Source organism: Anas platyrhynchos, chromosome 7 (assembly GCF_047663525.1).
Source record: "Anas platyrhynchos isolate ZD024472 breed Pekin duck chromosome 7, IASCAAS_PekinDuck_T2T, whole genome shotgun sequence".
NCBI classification, from domain to species: Eukaryota; Metazoa; Chordata; class Aves; order Anseriformes; family Anatidae; genus Anas; species Anas platyrhynchos.
Window position 1 is genome coordinate 30,257,020 of NC_092593.1, and position 21,394 is coordinate 30,278,413.

Here is a 21,394-nt window from a genome sequence, read left to right on the forward strand (position 1 = left end):
TGCTCAGATCTGAAGGCTAATTCCTGCTTGTGTCATAGTCAAAAAAAAAAAAAAGGCAACAGATGATGATTTCCTCCTTTTGGGTACTTTGGGCATCTTTGCTCAGACATGGGTTTAGTTCAGAATTATCAATGCTGATACTCAGCAGTTTTTGAAAAGCATGTCACTGCCTTGATGCCCTGAGCATGGCTTTTTGCAGTTCAAAATCTTATTGCCAGGTTTTCCCTCCGTTATACTTTGACATAATCTTTCCGGTGCTGCCTCTGTCCTTCCCTTGAAACAGGAGATGGCACGAAGCAGAGCTAACCTTTGACACAGACCTGCTTGCCCCTGAGATCAGGCAGAATAAGACGCTTACCAAACATTTCATCTCCAGTGGCTTCTTTTTCTTCTTGGAGTTGAAATGTTCTGGTTACTTGTTCAGTTGCATCTTCTGGGGCTTTGGTGCTTACAGAAATACTGTATTGCTACTGCCCCAAATGGTATGTTTCCATCACAGGCCATCAATGTAGCGTGAGGCCTCAGCACAACCGGCAGCCCTAACTTGGGACTAATGATGCCTCCAAAAATTAGAGAGTGCCGCTAAGATGGCCCTTGTTTGGAAGCGATGGTTGACTTTCCGCAGTGTTACTGAGGGAACAGTCGGGACTGGTATTACTACAGCGGTGCTTTCATTTTTTTTTATTAGTCTGCTTTTATATTCCTTTCAGCTTCTTGCTGTGGTTGCCATTGCCCGATCTCTAAGAGGGGACAGCCAGGACCAGTATTTTTGTGTTTCATTGCCTTGGAGGAACAATCGAGCATTAAGGAACTTTTATTTAATTTCTTCGTAATCCTGATAGCCTTTGCTCTGCCTTTTCTGAAGTGTGCTTCTGTTATCTGGTGGCAGCGTTGCCTCAAGGGAAAGCCTCCGTTTTATCTGTGGGATTTTATTTTTACTTAAGTGAGAGCTGTGCATCAGTTCCAGAACCATACCTATCAAAAAAAAAACTTTGCTTTCCCTGTGTTTCTGCTTGTAAAGTGTAATTTATTTAGGCTGCAAGCTCTTCATGATGAAAAACATCCTTGCTCTCTGAGAGAAATGGTCTCAGTTGGGGCTGCGTTATGTTTGCGGGCAAATCAAATGTTTTGATGGTATTAGCTGTGAAACTTGAGGCACAAAACTGCTTTGGGAGATCTTGTTTGGAAGGTTGTTTGCCATCCCTTTCCCATCGGAGCAAAAAGAGGCAGTGCCCAGCTGTGGGCAGGGAGCACACAGCCTGAGGTCAGGCTTTTGGGCAGCTTTGGCAAGGCCAGGCCCAGCCCTGGGCGCAGGCTGAGTGAGGGAGGGACTTACAGTTCATCAAATACTTCACAAAATTACTTGCCAATTTCAACTCTTAAATTTCCAAGCCAAAAAGTGTGGTAGAAGAGACTGCTGTGTCGCCCATCGGCGTTGCATAGCTTCTGCTGGCTGCAGAGGCTCAATACCAAAAGCCGATTTTTTTTAACTCCTTCAACAGCCTGGGATCCTGTGAAGCTGTGCTGGAGCTGAGGTGGTGCTTCAACTTAAAATGCTGGGGGCTGAATCGGAGAGAGAGTATGTTGAGAGATTACCCTGTTCTTAAAAATGCATGTTTTAGTGGTGTCGGGAGTCTCAACCCAGAAGTCACTATCTCCTGCGTCGCTGGGGGAATTGGCACACCAGCTTTGGGGAAATAAGTTCTGAAAGCACTCCTTTGATAAGGCTCCAAAAAGAGCAATGTGTGCATCCATCTGCATCTGTGTGGGCAAGCGGGAGCTTGTATGCATATTTTTTGTACCCCTTTGGTCTCAGGTTTTTATTTCAAAGTAGGAAATAGCTCTAAATGCTGCCTGTCGTGCAGATGTTTGGGGTGGCGGGTCAGGGTGTGATGCAGTTGGTTCTTTGTTCCCAGGTTTTCAGGGGCTCCTGTTCTTAAAAAGAGAAGGATCTTTTGCTGAGAGTTTCCAGAGAAATCCCCCAGCTTTTTTTTTAATAGCTTTTCCCCATTTAAAAGGACAGCAAAGGAACTTTGGGATAGCCTGAGGGAAACTCTTAAGAAGCTGTCCAAGATTCATGGAAGATGTGAGTCTTCATGTCCCACTGTAAGCACTCCTGCCAACTCTTTGCTCAGTTCTCCTTTGGACACGTTTGTCATTACATACTCATCTTGATTAGGAAAAATAATCTGAGAGCTTTTCAGGCTTTGGTTTAAACTGCTAATTGAGAGTGAGATACTTCAGTATAAAGGAGAAAATGAGGTTAGTGGAGCAGGGGACAGCACAGTGTGTGGAACGAGGCAGAGGCTCCTGCACTGGCATTGGGGTTGGTGGGCTGCAGGGTGACATGGTGACATTGGGGCAGGTTGGGTTCTCCCACAATATTCATCAACAGATGGATTATTTTTTTATAAGATAGACAAGAAGGATGGTGAGGGTGTTGTAAATCTAATCAGCCCCCTCTCTGGGCCATTTGGCCAGCTTGCTGTGTGCATCTCATTTTGGTGTTGGCAGCTGCGTGTTGGGGGCGGTGGTACCTGATGGAGCTGACCAAGCACCTGCAGGAGGCAACTTCTTGTCTTCCCTTGCTTCCATGGGCTGTGTTGTGTCAGCAGGGTCTTTTTTGTTGTTGTTATAACAGATAAGGTACTTGGAAATCCCTCATAAGGAACCATCATTGGTTTTAGTAAAACAGTCAGGGTTTTTGTGGTTCATTCTGATGTAAGAGACTCCTGAGTGAAGTGCCCCAGAAGAGTCTCCCACCCCTTGTGCTGGGTCTCTGCCTGCAGCTGTTACAAGACAAGCTGGGTGCTCACAGCCTTGTAGGACGTGAGGAGCCTCCTTGGAGCTGTGTGGTTATCCCACCTTCTGTTACCTGCTGCTAGAGCTTGATGGTGCCACCTACTAGTAGTAGACCCTGTGTTTTTTTCCTAGCCCTTAGTTGTTCTCTGAAGATCTGATGCTCACTAGCCTGTGCAGCAGCCAACAACTAAATAAAAGCAACTGGGTCTCATGGAAATTAAATTTAAGCTTTTCATGCAATTAGGATGTGTTTCTACTTAAGCAGTGATTGGCTATTTTGCTTCTTTGAGTGCTTCATCCTCTCATCTCCTGGTAATGCTGTGTTTGCAGGTGCGCTCCTTATGGGCTTGCTGTTAATGACATAGATCGCGCTTTCATGTCGGTATTAATTGCATGGTGTGACATTCAAACCTCTTGCCCAGGGTTGTGAAGTTAATGGACAGACTGAATTTTGCTAATGTTGGTTTAGCCTTTCAGTGATGGCTAATGGTTTTAAAGGGGAAAGTTGTCTGTGGTTATTCTGAGCAGGGCTTCTATGTCCAATGCGTTGAAACGGACCTTTTTGGAAGTCTGCCATTGTGCTAAGCTATAGAGAACACAGATCTTGCCAAGAATGGCCATTAAGTCCCAGCATTGCTCCACAACGTCGTGTTAATGGGGAGCCAAAATAGCTCATACACCTGACGCCAAATTTCGGATCTAGCAGAGGAGGCTCCTCTGGCTAGAGTTGAGTCACCAAGCTGAGGCTATAAAACAGCGAAGGACCTCGCTAGTTTGTGCATGACATCAATGTAACGATGTGCAAGTAGAACACAGATCCTAAATACAGTGGTGGAAGTATCCAAAAGGAGGGGGAGAGGAGGAAAGTAGAAAGGGAAATATGAAGGCTGTTTTGTGGAAAACTTGGCTAAGAAAATGAACTGAAGTTAGCTGGGTGCATATTTTTAAAAATAGATGGCTGACACCATGCATATTTGAAGCTTTTGATCATTGACGCAGAAGTTAGACGAACAGGACGCACAAGTGTGATTAATTATTGACCAAAGTACTTCCTTTTGTATGTACAGTCTGCAGTTGGATGTGGAGGTTGAGTTCACTTGAATTCGCATCAGAAAGTAATGCAAACAAGACAGTTGGTCAGCCTCACACACGTGGCTCTATTTGTTATGCAGATCTTTGCCAATACATTTAAATCGACACTCAGTAGTGGGGTTTTGTTGCTCTGGCAGATTGTGGACTACCCAACTTGTGCTGTGTATACTTAAATTTGATGCGTTGGATGGTTCATACTCATGCTGCAGCTTCGTTGCTTTAAAACGTAACAAACCCACCCTGAAGTAACCCCCCTAGAACCGCAAAATCCCCGGGCTTGTGTGTCATGCTCTATCTGCAAGTATTTGACCTTTTCGCCTTAACTTCCATGGGTTTGGGGATTAGGTCAGAGTAAACTGCTACTTAAAGGCATTTATGCTACAAGTTAGCTCTGTGCTTCAATGTTTGCGTGAATGATGGCACGTTAATCTCTTCGCTGGAGAGACCAGATACTCCTTCATGACATGTTCTGGTTTTAACTATAATTCATTATTCCTTGTAAAAATGCCAGTGTAAATTATACTGGGGAAGGAAGATGATTTCATAGATCTCCTAATAAGCTTTTTTTTTTTAAAGGGGCAATAAAAGAACTACCCAAATTATACCTGTATAACTGCAGGCTGACTAATCAGTTCCCTTTTAAAATGGAAAAAAAAGAAGTAATCCAGAGCATCAGATCTGTAAGTAAAAATTAGTTGGTGTCTTTACTGGGGAGGTAGTTGTGGTTGAACATGCAGTGGTAGAATTAACATCAGCTCCTGCAGGTTTTTTTTGCATTTGTTATATGAATCTTTTTTACTGCTTTGCAAGTGAGGACCACAATAATAGGTGTGTGATGCTCCAGAAGCATCACCTGGGGAATCTGTACCTTATGCAAGGTAGAAGTAATAGAAAGGAGCTGCAGGATTTGTTAGTGGCTCACTGCTGCCAGTTCTTTCCTTTTGTGGAGGAGTTCAATGGAAACTTTTCCTTTTCTAGTGCTTCCCAAACAAACAGCAGGTCCAAGTAAATCCAGGAGAGCTGTAGTAGCTCACTGCTGGGGGAAGGCAGGACACTTCAGGAGCTGGAGTTGGATCTGCTGCAGCTTTGGTGCTGCACAGCCATGGGGGGGCTGCTGGAGAAGCACTGGGAGCTGGGGTGATGCTGTCTCACCGGCTGCGTGCAGTATGTTTGGTACCGCTCATGTTCAGCTCTGTACTCCAGCTGTAGTGCAGGAGCCATGGGCAGGACCCCCTCCTCCCAGCCTTGGGCACTGCCAGGGATGGGGCACCCACAGCTCCTCGGGGCAGCCTGGGACAGGGACTCACTGCCCTCTGAGGGAAGAATTGCTTTTATGGCATGCTGGAGAAATGTGTCCCTGGCTTCTCTGGTTGGAGGCTTGCAAAAACCACGTTGCCTGATTCCAGCTTGTGTTCTGTGTGCAAGGAAACAGGGCAGTGCTTGCTCAGGTCAGGTACCTGCCCACGTTGAGTCCTACCTGGCTCTGAATGGAAGGACAGCCTTGGCTCAAGGAGTCAGTGAACTAAACCGCTGTCAGCCTGGAGGAGATTTAGATTCTCCTCTAAGTATCTTAATTCTTTACCTAAGTCTCTGCTATTGGTTTCTGCTGTAGAAATAGGGCACTGCCATAGCTGACTCTTCAGCCTGATCCTCTGCAGCCTTTTTATATACCAACATGGTAGTTTCTAGGCAATGAAGGAAATGTGTTCCAGCTGCACTGAATTACTTAAAAGCAAGGAATGTTTTGGAGAAGACTATTTTGTGATGGCTTTTGAGGCGTGCATTTTTTTTCTCTCCATGCGAACAAAGCACTGCTCATTCTTTGCTGTCCTCATCTTCCCCTTCGTTGGCTTGGGGTCTGTTTGGTCTGAGGCTGTGATAGTGTTTGACAAATGCCTGCCTGCTACGCGACATAAACAGCTCTCTCTGAGCTCAAGATGAGGTGATAACTAGAAAATGCTGCTCATTTTTCACCCTGTCACAGTGCTTCAAGTCATTGCTAACCTGATAATTGAAACTGTAACGCTTAAACCCAGAAATGCTTAGTTTGCTTATCCAAAGTGTATTTAGTAATCCTCGGTGTTCTTTCTTTTGTAACTAATACCTACATTGCCATAAAGTCTGATATGGTTCTGAAGGAGAAAGAAAAAAAATATATAATAATTTAAAGCTGTATTTTCTTGCTTAAACCATGAATAGATGAAGCAGAATTTAGAAGCATCACGTCACAATAAATGACTCGCGTGCTGCCTCCCTTGTCAAACCCTGTCAAAGTGCCAGCCACTACAGATGTAACCCTGGGACTTCAGTTCTTGATTACTTCTAACTAGTTCAAATCATAAGCAGGAGCCTGGCGACCAGGGTGTCTTCTCTTACAGCTTACTAAAAGGCTTCTGCTGCCTGGCTTGGGTTGTAGTAATTAGGTAGGGTTCAGGGTATCCCAGTTCAAACATGATCTTCGAAATAGTGTTGTCTTCTTGGGATACTGCTGCTAAAGAGCAGTGAGTAAAACAAAACAGTGGAACAGCAAATGCAATATGACACAACAGAGCAACAGTCTTTAGAGTGTCTTAATACAAGCCTTTGGTTTTCCTTCTCCTTCCAGTGAGTGACTGGGAGACAGCTCAAGATTGGGATATACCAAAATAATTCTCTTTTAAAGAGTCTTCGTGTAAGTGCATGTCCTGCCAGTACACATGAGCTCCTACTTGGATCTGAAATGGGAAAGGATGTATTAAAGATGGAGAAGGCTTCCAAGTTAATGGCTAATGCGCCTTCGTAATACTGAGCAAAGTAATGTATTAATGGGGCATGCAGCTGTAATGCAAAATACAAGTTTGCTTTGAGGTTTTTTACTATGTAGGTAGGGGAAATCTTGCTTTCAGCTGAGAGTTTCTTAAGCTGGTGAGGACACCATTTGGGTAAGAAACTGCTTGTAACTTCTTTGTGCTCCAGATGAAGACAGAATGCAGTAGCCCCCTTCTGCTTGGGGTATCAGCCCTGAGTAGCTGCGTTCAAAAGCTCTGCATGCATATGGACACGGTAGTCAGGCATAACTTCTCACCTGTTAGTTCCTGTAACACTGGGAATTGGATCTGTTGCCCTGGTGGTACTTCTGTGCTGTTAAGTACTGTAGAGTTTAATCTGCCGGGTAGGAGTGTTCTGTGACCGGGACACGCAGTAATGTAATCAGGGTGCATTGCTTTGGAAAATGGTAAATCGTGTTGCAGAGTAACGCTGCTTGACCTTGTAACTGGAACATGATTGTTGTTTGGCTTTCAGTTGATTAGACCGTAACAGAAGGAACCAAATGAGATGTTGTTGGAGGTAGAAACTGAGCCTTTTTTTTTTTTTCTGTGGGGGTTTGTCAGTGATGTTGAACATCGGTGCAGTTCCAATGAGTGACTTTCTGTTGGGAGCAATGATGAATTTAACTTGCCAGTTTACCAAAAGTCAATCCCCTCTTTCTTTGTTTTCTTTACTTTTGTAGTAAATGTTTCTGTGGTTTATTTAAGTCTAAATGGCTTTGCTTTAGTTTACTCTTCGGTGGAGTTTTCAGAAGTTGTGGACAGACGTCATCGGAATCTAATCAAAGTGCAGTCAGACTGTGTACGATGTGTAATGGTTTGTGACCCCACATTTCCTCCTGAAAAATAGCACGTTTCTAAAAGAAGCCAATATTCTTGCATCCTTGGGTAGGGGAGTTAATGCTGCTGCTAGCAATGGTGGCTGTGTGATGTGCAGCAAAGAAGCAGCATGTCTTCCAAACAGAAAGATGTTCTTGCTTGCCTGGGTGCACAAGCTGCTAAAGGCGGTAACAGCAGTTGTTGATGTTTTCTGTGATGAGCAGTCCAGGGCCTTTCTTGCAGAGCAGAACTTGTGTCGTGGTGGACGGGAAGCAGTTCAAGTAGGTGTGACTGGGGAAGTATTTTCATAACACAGAGCTGAATTGGTTTTGTCTTCTTAATTCCAGCTGAGGTGGTACCCTGAGGCTGGCAGAATGTTAACTTCCAGATTTCTTGAGGTTTTGGTATGATTTAGGCCAATGCTTGGAGCTTGGATATCAATCTTTTAAGAGGAAATGTGAATCTTGGTCTTGAGTATCTAAGTCCTTAATGTGAAATTCTGGGCAGCAGAGCGTTAAGTGATGATGTACTGATGTTGTGAATGTTGTTTGCTTTTACAGATGCCTTTGTAAATAGCCAGGAATGGACACTAAGCCGATCTGTACCAGAGCTGAAAGTGGTGAGTTTTTTTGAATTTACTTCTCTCTCTGAAAAACATTCTGAAAACATTATGCAGAAGTGAAAAGTCTTCTCAGGTTCATTACCTTTCCTGTAGGAGAAAAAGCATAGAAAAAGATTTTTAAAAGTGAACCATTTTTCTAAAATAAAACTATCTTTCTGAAGTTTACGCATTTTCTGGTTTTGCAAGCATGCTTCAAAGACCTACTTGTGTTTTATTTCTGCTTCAACTTGTTTGCCTGCTGGAACTGGCTTCCTGGTGTGATCTTCTGAGCAGGGGAGTCTTACGCCTCTGTAAGAGGGGAAGTGACTGTTAGCAGGTGATATCTAATGCTCCTTTTATCTCCCTGTAGTAATGTTTCACAATTTATTCAAGGACTAAATGTCTTTCCTCCTCTTTCCTCCCTGTCTTAAGAGACTTTAAAAATAAATGTTCTGTCTGGGGGCTTGCTTGCATATATTTCCTGGAGCTCTTTATTATACTTAACAAAAATGAAATATTTGGGAGGTTCATTTAGGGAATCGAAACCAACCGTTTAGTATCAGTGAGCAGTGATTTAATAGCTGCTTACAATAGCTTTTCCATTGGCTGAGCCATTTCACATATAGATGGAAGAAAAGGCAAACAAAAAGACAGATTGGGGGAATTTCCCAGATTTGTTCTTTCCAAGTTGTAAACGTGTAGGCTGGAGATGGGGGTTGAGACCTTCTAGCAGTGGATATTTAACAGTAGACAGCTTGTCAAGCCTACAGCACAGAGTTGTTGTGGTCAGATCACTGATGTTTGCTAGGTGCAAGTCCAGATTTTATTAAATATGATCAATTTCTAAAAGCCTAAATAAAGAAAAACAAAGAAAACCTCACTGTGGTATCCAAGGTATTGTACTTGGTGATAACTTCAGGCATCCACGGTCTGCGGCAGGTGGTCAGACGTCTGGACAGCCACCTTGTGCCTAAATCACTTCTGGTGTCTTGTAACACTCAGAGCTGCTCCAATCAAATGTCCACTTGGTGAGCAGCGAAGTGAGTTGGACAAACCATCTCAATTAAAGAATGGGCAGCTGGGGCCATACTTCGTTAGTCCAGTTCTCATGTGGTAAATTTATTTTTCCAAATCTGAGTTGATGATAACTTTTATGAAGATGAGGGAAAGCATAGATCAAACCTGACATGACAAATGCACTTGATAGCAAAGACATTCCAATGGGAACAGCTTCCTCCAAACTGGAGCTGCCTTCCTGCTTTTATTTTAGCAGTGCACAAGGTAAATAAAAGAGAAATCTGAGTCAATAGATATAAATATATATTGCACCAGAAGGACCTGCAGAAGGTTTACCAGATTGGGTTTAACTGATGGTATGTTTTGGAAGGTAAGTATCTCCCAAAATACATTGCAAAAGAAACTCTGAAGAGCTTAGGACTGGAAGGTGTTGGCTGGAGTCCAGTCCACTGCAGTGGCTGCTAGTTTATGCTGGGAGTTTATCTATGGGGGATTTCCTTGTTGTCCCATCCTTCCAGTTCCCAACACCCAGTAATGAACGTGTGGCTTGCAGGTCAGACCAAAGCTGTAATTCCTGTGCCCTAATATAGAGTTGCAGGGCGTTAGGAGCAGTTTGGGGGCACAGTCACCTCTTGTAACACCAATGCTGCATTATCTGAATACTTTTCCCCACGTTGTGTGAAGCGGTGGCATGGAAATAAACTTGTGCTGTGTAGCTGCTGTAGAGAATTGATTTGAAGTGGTTGGCATGCGTGAGCCTGAGGATCGCTGTCTAAGGCTGTAGCCTGCTTAGCACCGGATGAAAGCAGGACTCCCACCGTTGTGCAGACAATAATTTGATTATACCGCAGCAAATGACTGAAGCGAGCAGTGCCAGCTGGAGCTGTGAACTTGGGTCCAGCAGAAAGGGCAAACTAGGTCTTCGTCTGGAAAGGGATCTGCTCCTATAAATCTGCCCTCATGGAGGAGTGCGTGTAGCAAGTCATCCCTGTGCTCGCGGAATCCTTGGTGGCTCTGGGCTGGGGCAAAGGAGCAAGAAGGTAATGCTGAGAGCTAGCCCTCCCTTCGGCCACAGCACTGCCATCGGCTCACCTCCATGGAGAGCTGTGGGTGCGTTGGTTCATCTGGGCTGTGCTGGGCTGCTGGGGAGGTGTGAAAAGCGGGATGTTGGCTCCTGTCACCTGGCAGTGCAGGTGGGATGGTCAGGCTTAATGTCACTGGCTTGTGAAGGAAGCCCTGCCCAAACCAACGCTGTCCTGTAGGAAAAGGTGGCTGGTAGCTTGCTGGGAGAGGCTGTTCACTGCAGTGTCTGGGCAGCCCTTGAATTGAGGCTAACGGTTTTATAGCAGCTGCTGTTACGCTTCCAGGCCCCACAGAAGTTTAACAGGAATAGAAAAGGACTTGGGGAAAACACACAGGGAGAAGTCTATTGAGCGATGGTGATGCTCCTGGATCCTGTTGATGGAGATGCAGAATAAGGGCTTGTTCTCCTTGCAAACCGTAGCAAATGGTGTGGCACAGCTGGCTAAGCTGCTCAGCCCCGTCTGCTGCCTTCAGCTGCTGGCCTGTTTAGGAGGTAACAAATTTTGGGGTCTGGAGGCTGGCCTGCAGCAGGGGGATGGCATTCCCGTCACTGTAGCAACTTCAAAACATGGCCTGGTGGTAGGCAGAGTAAACAGGAGAACTAAATGGACAAAATCATTCTATTTATTCCAAAAAAAAGCCTTGTGCAGTCAATCTGCTGTGCTGAATAGCTTTAAGATGCCCTGTGCTGTCAATACGTGAGGCTTTTTCATAAGTAGGCTTCAGTAGGGTGTAAGCACAGTGGTTTGGGGTTGTATAAATTGCGTCTGAGCAGATGTGCAAATAAATGATTCAGTCATCCTGGTGGGGCACTGCGTTACGTCCTCGTCAGAGGGACTGTGAGTTTCGGTGCTGGGTGGTGGCTTTGTTCCCGAAGGTGCTGTAAGGACGCAGTGCACTTCACGTGGACCTGCAGACAGACGTGGTTTGGGGCTTTCCCATCTAGAGTTGAGGGGACAGGAGTACACGTGCTCTGAAAGCATGCAGGGATAGTTGTCATAAAGTGTGGGATCGTCCCTAAAACAAGTAGAAATCCCAACTGAGGGCAATTTCGTGGTACTACAAGTCAGAATTTGTCAGCGTGAGATCTGCTGCTCCTAGTCTCAGAGGTTAATAACAGACAGAGGCTGGAAGTAGTATCACTGGGTGACAGCAGGCTGGTTATGCCAGGCTGCAATCCCACGGACTGCTTCCATACCTGGCAGAAAAGCCAGGGGAGGCTGAAGGAACCCTCTGTGGGCAGACAGGAGGAGCTCGGTGCCTTGTGCCTGTTTCCTGACCTGGTTGTCTGGGGAGAAAGCGAAGCGGTGTCAGACATGCAAATCTTGTGGGCAGCTCGAGGTGACTTGGGGTTCCTGCGGTTTCGAGAAGTTAGTGCAGTTTTATGCTGGAATAGCAATGTTAATGGCTTCTCGTGTTGGCTGCTTTCAGCTTGAGCTCAGTTTGTCAGGTCAGTGGGTAGCTTAAAAGTGATTTGAAGTACAAATTCAGGAACTTCTCTGCTAAGAAGCAGTTGGCCATTCTGACCCAGAAAATCAGTCCTGCTTTATCTTTAAAACTCCAACACTTCTTGTTTTCTATATTGAAAACAGCTTATGAACATGAATGAGAAAGAAAGGAAATGCACTGCTTTTTATGTGGCAGTGGTTTTAATAATGAAACTTATTGGGAAGAAGGCTCTAGGTCTGCTACATACATGAGGTGGTTTCTTAATTGAAATACACATTTTGTTCATCCCAATCACTGTTTTCTGCATCAGTTTGTAGCATCCTGTTTCATGGTGCTCTCCTGGCCAGGCAGACGTGTCTCTCTGGGTGCCTGTAAGGAGGAGCACGCTGGCAAACCACCAGTTCTGGAAGATGTCTTTGGGATGTTTGAGGGCAAAAACACCAAACTGAGTGGTATTCTGAAATCTCTGAATGTCCTATAAATATTTGGGGTCTGGCTAATGACAGTACCACTTCTAGCCCCAGGCCAAGGACCCAGCAGTTCCCTCTCACTGCGGCCTGAGCTGTTGCTTTTCTGGTCCTGGCAGTTTTGCCCTCTGACTAGTTACGTTTTTGGCACCAGTACAATATAAAATAGCATTCGTATGTGTACAGGCGGGACTACAGTCACTTGTAAATGAAGGTTTAAATACCTGCTGGGAGTTTCTGTGCCTGTGGTTGTACCTCATGACATAATGGCTTTGTTCATAGGTGGTGTTGTTGCATTGGCTACAAAGTAGGTCAGAAATTGCATCAGTGATGTTTCCAAAGTCATAGAGTTGTTGGTTGTAAAGTGACAACACAAAATGTTCTTCTCTCTCGTTATTTTCCTAGTAAAAACACACAAAGTTTTCTTGCTTCCCAGTTTTTCAGAAAGTGTGTTACTCATGAAGGGCCTTGGCCAGGCTGTTTATCTGCAGGGGAGACAGCTGAAATGGCATCTCCAATCTCCTGATTCAGAGATAGTTCTGGTTTTCTTGCTATTCTTGGTATAGACAATCATAATGTAGGTCTGGTGGGGAATGACATGGGAAAGCTTGCCTTGGGACCATGCCGAGCTGCTGCTCCAGTGAGTATCGTGTGCTGGTTAGCTGCTTGCTGAAGGTACAACAACTAGCAAGCACCTCTATCTCTTTATCAATAAACACTAATCCCTTCAGCGTAGCTTTTTTGGAGTAGATTGCCCAGGGGGACTTAAATGACGTGTGTACCCAAAATCTTGATTGGCTCCAATCAAGAGACCTCCTTTCTAGACTCAAAACCTTTGATGTCAGCCGGTGAGCGTGGGCATCTTGCAGGCCGTCATTGCCTTGCATGTCTGACCTGCTTGTGAAGCCAAGCATGAGGAGCAGATTAATGGTTTAAGAGGATTGAAGTATCAGCTGTATCCTTTCATTGCTGGTGTTTGTCTTCCTACGTGGTGAGGCTTATCAGGTAGATGAAGTTGCACACCTGTGGAAGCTACCTGCTTCACAAGATGGAGTTTTGCAACTCCACAGAAAAGAACAAGTGACTAGTAAAAACTTGTAGGGAGCAGGGTGTCTTCTGTAACCCAGAAAAAAAGACGCTCCTAGTGAGGAACCTTGCTACAGCCAGCATTTAAGCCAGCCTGTGAGATAAACCTCAATGAATATTTAGTTTGTTAGCATTTATACATGCATGGAGTAAATCTTAGAGATTTCCGAATTTCAGTGGTGCAGCTGTGCTTATAATTTACAGCTTACTGGAATAAGTTACTTGTTCCTTAGCCCTGAAGGGGAAAGGCAGGTTTGGTCAGTGCTGCTGTCACGGCCAGCCCTGAGTGAAGCTCTGCTGTGTTTCCAGAGCTGAGTCCCATGGAAGTGCTGGCTGAGAACACAAGGTTCAGTCATTAGGTGGTGTTTGCCTCTGCCACATATCTTGCACTGACCCTTAGATACTGACGTTTTGGTGTAAGCTTCACTTGCAGGTGATGAGGCCCTGTCCCAGGCTGCCCAGAGAAGCTGTGGGTGCCCCATTCAAGGAGGTGTTGTTGAAGGCTGGGCTGGATGGGGCCTTGGCCAACCTGATCTGGTGGGTGGCATCCCTGCCTATGGAACAAGATGGGCTTTAAGGGCCCTTCCAACCTGAGCTGTTCTTTGATTATATGCTAGCATGGCTTGTAATTGCCCAGATGTAAATTAAATTAAAAGCTTCCAGCACAGTGGGTTAAACACTCCTCAAAGCCAACTCAAAGCCCAGTAAGCAGCTGTCTGGTGTATGGTTGCTAGGGCTCTGGTGTCCTTTTTCATCTTGTATGACTTCTCTGGTAGCAGCTACACTTGCAGTGGGTTTCTTCTGTTGAGTTTCTTGTTATGCTTTTTTTTTTTTCTACCTGTTTTTTGTCTGAGCACTTTCCCACTAACCCGCATGGAGGAAGAGCGAAGCTTCCTGTAGTGTTAGGTCAGAATGGGATCTGGAGTTTCTTTTCCCTGCTTCTCACCCCCAAGTTATGCCATGTGTTCTTGTTTCCTGGGACTTCAGAAATCTGTTTGGGTTCTTGTTTTATATCCTTTCGCTGTAGCCCATGCTATTCATTGCACTTAAAGCTTATGCTATCACAGGGGCACAAGGGAGATGCAGCACTGCCTTCCCTTTGCTCCCTGCCTAACTTGGGCTTTGGCTGAGCCCTTCTTGCATGCCAGCTGTAGGGAGAAGGTGGGTATCCTCCAGGCACTGTTGTATTTGTCTTAATTGAAGGCTGTTCATAATTGTAAAGAATAGATTGGTTTTTGCTGCCCCTCCCAACCTACTGACTCTAAAACTGTCATCACAGGTGACACCACTCTGTTGGTTTAAGCAACTTTTTAATAAGGAGGATAGCTTCTCATCACTTAGGATTAAGAAAGTGGAATAGGGACTGTGCATTAATGTGGAACTTGTTCCTCCGGCCTCTGTTTGGCAGCCTTAAGCCAGCCAGCTGAGAGTTCATCCTATCTCCAGGGAGCTTGTGTTCTAAACCTCTTGGTTAGGGTCAAGATAGTCATGTACAACAAAGCAGGGTTCGGTTTGTTTAGAAGAGGAAGCCAGTTCCCATCTCATCCCCAGTAACTGAGGAAGTGCTGTGTCTGCAGAGTCCTGTTCACAGGGAGATCTGAATAACTGAGTGACTCCTGAGCAGGAAAGCAAGATGTATAACTGAAATGTACAGGTGTGTTCTCCAGGCCCACATGGCCCTCTTAACCATGCAGGGCAGGCAGCCAGGCTTAGATCTGGCTGTATGTGTTGCTCACTCTGGTCTGACTAGCCCAGGGCCGTAGCAGCAGGAATTGTTTTGTCTGCTAGCGTGGATCTGCGTCAGGAAGGGGCAGGCTGGTTTGGGACTGTGGGAGTACTGCGGGAGGACTTGCATCACACCCCTTCTGAAAGAGCAAGAGTCACAGCTAATCTTTGGCATTTGAGCACCTTGAGGAAGGAAACTGTTTGTCATTGAGCTATGTTCTACCACTTCTGCTTGTCCTTTAAAACCAATCGTGAGAAAACCATCTTAAAAAAAATGGTTTAAGATCGTGTACTTATATTTGTTTGTCATCCGTTCCAGAGAAGGTGTTTGGGCATGGACAGTTTGACTTGTAAGCTTGTTGGAAAGTTCAGCTGGTGAAGTAAGGACTTCAGTAAGTCCTGGTAGACATGCCCAAATCTGTATTTCTATAGCCATAACTATATGTATCCTATATATCATATATATATAACTGTATCTGCATCTCTGTGGCCATACAGATTATGCTGAAATAGAGAGGCAGTGTGAATCACATGGCTGGATGGTCTGCAGGGATACTTCACAGTATTATGATTTTAAAGCTTCTTTACATTTTCAGTATAGAGGTGCAAACCTTTCTCCAAGTTTCAGCTTTCTTCCTTGAAATCTACACGTTGCCTCGTATTCCCACCTGGGGTTAATTAATGGCAAGAAGAGTAAAGGAAGGCTACTAATTTTGTTTTATGCTATGTTGTTTATATTTTCTGCTGTAGCCTTAGCTTTTTGGCAGATGATTTAGCTGTTGACATATTTTGAGGTGCTCCTGTGGCATGGGCTTTTTCCTCAAGTCAGAGAAATGATTTGTGTGTTAAGATCTTGCTTGAATATACTGCTTTTTTATGGGAATTAATTGCAGTTTAACTTTTTTTCCTTTTTTCCAGGGGATTGTGGGTAACCTAGCTAGTGGCAAGTCTGCACTTGTACACCGGTATCTGACTGGCACATATGTCCAAGAAGAATCACCTGAAGGTATGTGGATATGCAAATTTCTTTATTTCTCCCCACAGACCATGTTTTAATAAATTTTTAATCATGCAATTAAACAAATTGGTAAAGAAACCTATTGTCTTTTCAATGGTCATGGACAGTTTTTCTTTAACATTTTCCAGACTGAGATAAGTACATGTGATAAGTGTAATTTTACCCTTTGCATAACTTCTTAGCATCCTTAAATGGTTTTTCATCCCTTGTTTGTACATAAGAGAAACTTACAGCCATATATAGAAAAGAGTTCATTACCCCCAGTGCAGTTGCTTTCAGCTGGGCTGTTGAAAGACAGAATTGTTTTATCTGGTACTGGATTACCAGATTTTTGCAGAATTGGGCCATTCAGCTTGTCATGTTGGAAAAGTAAAAATAAATAAAAACAAACCTCACAAGCTAAACCAAAGATCTAAGTTGTTCTTTGTTTAATATATTAAATCTTTGGTCTTGAAATTTAAAAAAGGAAGAAAACCAAAACAAAACCTGTTCTGATGCCACAGAAAATTAATGTATACCTGGAAAGATTTTAGTGTTTAACAATAATCAAAACAAGTCTGTAGCTTGAAATCATGAATATCGTAGTACCTTACAGAAGCGTGTCTTACACTAAATACTTTTTTTGATTTCTTTATTTATTCTCCTTATGAACTTTTAAATCCAACTCTGAGACACTGAATTTCTGGTTCCTTCTTTTCCTTACTGGCTGTTCCATTCTTTGCAGATATGGATGCAGGTAACTATACATTGTCTTCATGGCAGCTCTTGTTTTGAAGAGGCAGAAGGCGGTTTTTGTACTGTAGCGTTTTCCCCTTGTTCTGTGTATCATCTTGATTTGTTTCCTTTTGATTTCAAGTCTTTAGTACATCTCACTGTTTTTGTCCCTTGCTGTAGTTGTCTTTTCAGCAGTAGTAGGTAGCTTCATGCATCTCTGATAACATTTGTTTTGAATTAACTCCTACCAAAGGAAGCTGTTAAGCATTTTACCTGACTTTCTAACAGTCTTTAATTGTAGTTAAAATGGGAGGAGAAGGAAAGGGAGGGATTGCCATGGCTGCTCCTGCATAATAATAATACCAGTTTATAACCTTGCCTTATGTGGTTTTGCTTCTTTGTAGCTAGGACTGAGGGGGTGATAACTCAGCCTAGCAACAAAATTGCATGTAGATGACATTTACGTTTGCAGCTTCTGGGTGCTGATAGCGGGAAGTAGTTATGAAGCATGTAGATCCACAGAATACAAGTGTTCAGAAAATAACGAGCATCTCTGCTGATTTTGTTCCTCATTTGATGAACAGAAGATATTTTTTCTTGTGAAATTTAAACATATTGATTATTTACAGGGTTAATAGTACTCTTCTCCTAAACTATGAATATTTTAGATGGTGTTCCTTGAGAGTGTTGCCATCTGTCCTCTTTGTCTTCAAGGATTTTTATTTACAGTGCTTGAGTGACGTTCAGACTGTTTTCCCCGAAAGGATTAGATTTCAAAAGCAGTGTCAAATCATTTCTTTGCACATAAGTGTAGCTGACAAGCCTCACTAATGACACCATTCCATCTCATTAACGGTAGGAAAACTGAAATAATTAAGAGCTCTAATTCACCTCGTATGCAACACAGTCAAGATTTCTAATCAAGTTAGCATTAAGGAAATTCAACCCGTATAGTTTCTCTTGAGTAAATATCTACTGAAATTATTTGTTAGTGTTTTATTTCTTTTTGTAACCAATCGAAGTCCAACCACTGTCACTGGGTGTAAAAGGCAGCATCAATGTGGAGGATTCTGTTGCGTTGCAGCGTGGGCCCTAGGATTTTCCCATTCTGCATGGGAACGGAGCATTAGATAAATCAATGCAGTTCTGCCCTTTGTCCTTTTCTGAGGTCTTTTAAATGTGCGGGTTTCTTGAGTTGGATAAAGGACGTTTTCTATATGAGGCATTAAGGTCTCAGCTGCTTGACTAGTTATGAAGAGAAGTTTATTAACTGAATGGCTTACTAGCAGCAAAATTTATCAGGCATCGTGTAAGTAGTATCTAATTGGTAGAATGATTGATGCATACTTCATGTGCAAACGGTGATTACAACCAGGGACCACTTTCTGCTATCCTTTGCCTTTTAAATTGCTACAATTACCATGAAACCTGCCCTAAATTAGACGAGTACCAGATCTCTTTTAGGCCTTTAAGGTAGCTTCAGCATTCCAGTAAATGAATGTTCAGTCTATAAAGATGGTTTCATGTTTCCCTCTGCTCTTTTAAGATGAGGCTTTTTTTTTTTTTCTGCCCTAAACCTTTCCCCCCCACACTCCCCACCAAGAGAAAGAATCATATAACATTAAAGCATAGAGCAGTTTTCTCTCAATGTTTGACCCAATTTTATTCTTTACTGTAACTTGTAAACGTTTGGATCCTTGGAGTAAATATTACCCGGAGAGAAAATTGACTTTTAGACTCTTCTTATGCATATTTAACATGCACGTAGTTACATTCCTGTGTGACAGGTTTTTAAATCAGTTGTATTTTGATGTAAGAAAACAAGTGATGTATATCCTTATAACAAGTTGAAATTACAGTAGTTTGGGATGTACATTTTTTCCCCTATAATGATACAGCAAGAACATTATTGGAAGTAGAGTATTTATCAGTGATTTGTGGTCTTTTTGGAACATTCCAAGCTGTTGGAAAAAAAACTACCATGCAACTTTTTTTTTTTTTTTTACATCGCTGAAACAACTGTAGGAGAGCTACAAATAAGGTGTGTGCAACCTAATGTCTTTTTTTCATTTGTTTAAAACTTGATTCTACCTCTAGAGACATAATGAAACGTGTGTTTGCAATTTGAAACAAATTTGTAGACCAAGGTGAATTGAACTTTGTTGGAATACTGTGTTTCAGGGCTATTTGGTACTGGTTGGGTTTTTCTTTCATAACAAGCCACAGAGGCATGGAATGTGACTTAAAGACCCTCACAGATCTCTTGTATGCCTGTGAGTGCTGTAATTCATGTGATGGCTATTTCAGTATTCTTTCTGATACGCTTAAAAGCAGAAAACAAAGTTCCGATCGTGTACTTTGGACAAAAGTATCTCCCCCAGGATGGGAAGAAACAAGGTTTTTCTCTCCCACCTTATTGCCCAAGTAATGTAAAATACTAAAACAGATGAATGTGAGCATGAATTGCTGAATCTGTCCAGCAGTTTATGAAAATATCTTTAATTTACGAAAACAAAAGTTTGTTATGAAAGATGGGTACGTGAGTTTGCATTAACACAATCCCCTTAAAATAGAAAATAACAGAATAATTAAAATGAGAGTTGGGAAGAAAGCTTCCTTGTGGAGGAAGCAGTTAGATTTAAGATTGTGGTACCTTTGGGTAGGCAGTAAAACATAAGGGAGAACACCAAAGCAGTAGGTATAACAACTGCTGTGGTTTTATCTGTGGTAAGCTTTGAAAAATCTTTATAACTGCACATCTCTGGTATAAAGTATGCTTACGAGACTGGCTTAAAAGTAATGTAAAGCATTAACTTCTTTCCTGACATTGAAAATTACCTTATTTGCTGCTGGTTTTCTGAGAATTAGTGATTAGTGTCAATTTGCTCTAGAATGTCAATTTGCTTTAGAATGAGGGGGCGTATATTTTAAGTTAACTAAATTTGTGGATATAGTTAAGATTCCTTTTTCCTGGAAGAGTGAAATGTTTTTGTGTTCTCAGCTGCATATAAAGCCCATCTGATGCCTTGCCTACAGAGGGCAAATAACTGCTGCAGCCAGTGGAAACTTTATGTACCTGTGTGTGAAAGAAGGTAGAGTAGAAATGAAAATGTCAGATGTCTCTGCTGTACTTTCTAGGCTGTTGGTGCCTAGGCCTCCTGTGCAAAGGAGAGGCTTGGGAAGCTCTCAGAGTTACTGTAGCCACTACTTCAGCAGAGTCTAACTCTCCAAGGACGATTGAACGTGACTACTTATAAATTTAAGCTGCTTGCGTTCAACATCCCCTTATGAGATTTTTGTCAGACCAAAGAATATTATAAAGCACGTATACAGAGAATCGAAGTATAATCTGTTAATCTAGATAACCTTCCGATTTACGTCATTCATGGAAAAGATCTAATGCTTGAGTTGCTCATCTCTGCGATAGAAGTGATTGTGGAGCTTGTTCTCCTAGTGAGGGGAGGGGGGGAGGATGCTGCTTCTTGGCTTGCAGTTCTGTTAAACTAAGTGGACAGACAAGGCTGTTTTCATGGTCTTTATACCTTAAAGTGCTGGGAGATTTAGTAGAGATAGAGATCAGAGATTGGAATTTTATCTGCTCCTTGGTGCTCGCTGCCTGGCCCTGCTCTGGTCTGGGGCCTTCCCTGTGTGTCCATGCCCACCTGCTGTGCCCAGGCTCGTTTTTGCAGCCTGCAGTATGGAGACCTGCCCCACTGTGGGACCCATGGGCTGCAGGGGGACAGCCTGCTCCACCGGGGACCTCTCTCCTGCCCTCCTCCTGCACTGACCTCACAGGCTGGAGCTGGCTTTGCTTGCACATGGGGCACAGAGGCATCCCTGTAGCTCCCATCACCAAAATCTCCCCACATAACCATAATCCAGTAGGCCAAAAACGTGAATGTTTCTTCTGTGAACAATTAAGCTCCTAAATTCAAAAATCTGTTCACAGAAGTCATTAGTGATTTTTTTATCTGGCTAATGTTTTTCAAATATGTGGGAATCTGTAGTCTGTATCTACTAAACAACCAAATAAATCTTTTATGTATGAAAGGAGGGGATCTGTCCCAGACTAAGCCATGTGTTCTGTTCCTGGTGAGCAAGCCAACTGAAATATAAATGTGAAGTAGTAAAATTTGTCCTCTGAAATATGTGCGTATGTGCTTTTCTTGAAGAGAAACTTCATGCTTTTTCACTTGTAGTTTCCTGGAATTCCATAAAATCATCCTCGTATTTGTAGCTTATACACATAGCTTATGCCATGAAACCTGGTGAGAGTTCCCAGTGTGTTTAAGTTCAAAATAACATCCTTTAGAATCCAATTCCTTGCAAGGAGCTGGATGTTGCATCCATTAAAACACCTGTACCACAAAACAAAAACTTGGGGGAGCTGCAATTTTTCACGTTGTGTTTAAATCCTTGCTGCAATGTTTCACAGGCTTTTGGGGCAGCTGCAGCTGTGGAGTGCTCTCTTCATCTGTGGAAGCGCAGACTGAGGCTGCGTGCAGAAGGCACTGATAACATTAGACATGGGTTTCAGAGTGATCTCCTCTCTTAGTTCTTTGTCCGCTATCTCATTATTACAGTATCAGCTAATTATTTTTATTTGGCACTTCACACTGACATCCAGATACCAAATAACACTTGTCTTTTTTGATCACTTTAAAGTATTGCTGCAGTTGGCTCTCCTGGGCTTTGGGAGCCTTTCAGGCTTAGC

At 43.2% G+C, this 21,394-nt stretch overlaps 1 protein-coding gene across 13 annotated transcripts in view; it reads left to right on the plus strand.

Annotated features, from left to right (window-relative positions):
- The window catches only part of AGAP1 (ArfGAP with GTPase domain, ankyrin repeat and PH domain 1), a 362,269-nt gene that overhangs the window by 91,857 nt on the left and 249,018 nt on the right, over positions 1–21,394 (plus strand). For 7 of the 13 annotated variants that reach the window (XM_072041207.1, XM_038182547.2, XM_038182549.2 and 4 more), the window contains exons 2-3: positions 8,081–8,139; positions 15,867–15,954. In XM_072041207.1, coding sequence (XP_071897308.1) covers positions 8,081–8,139; positions 15,867–15,954 — 147 coding nt within the window. Of the gene's footprint in view, positions 1–8,080; positions 8,140–15,866; positions 15,955–16,690; positions 16,703–21,394 lie in introns of all 13 variants that reach the window. The other 6 variants (XM_038182545.2, XM_038182542.2, XM_038182543.2 and 3 more) reach the window with 1 other exon arrangement.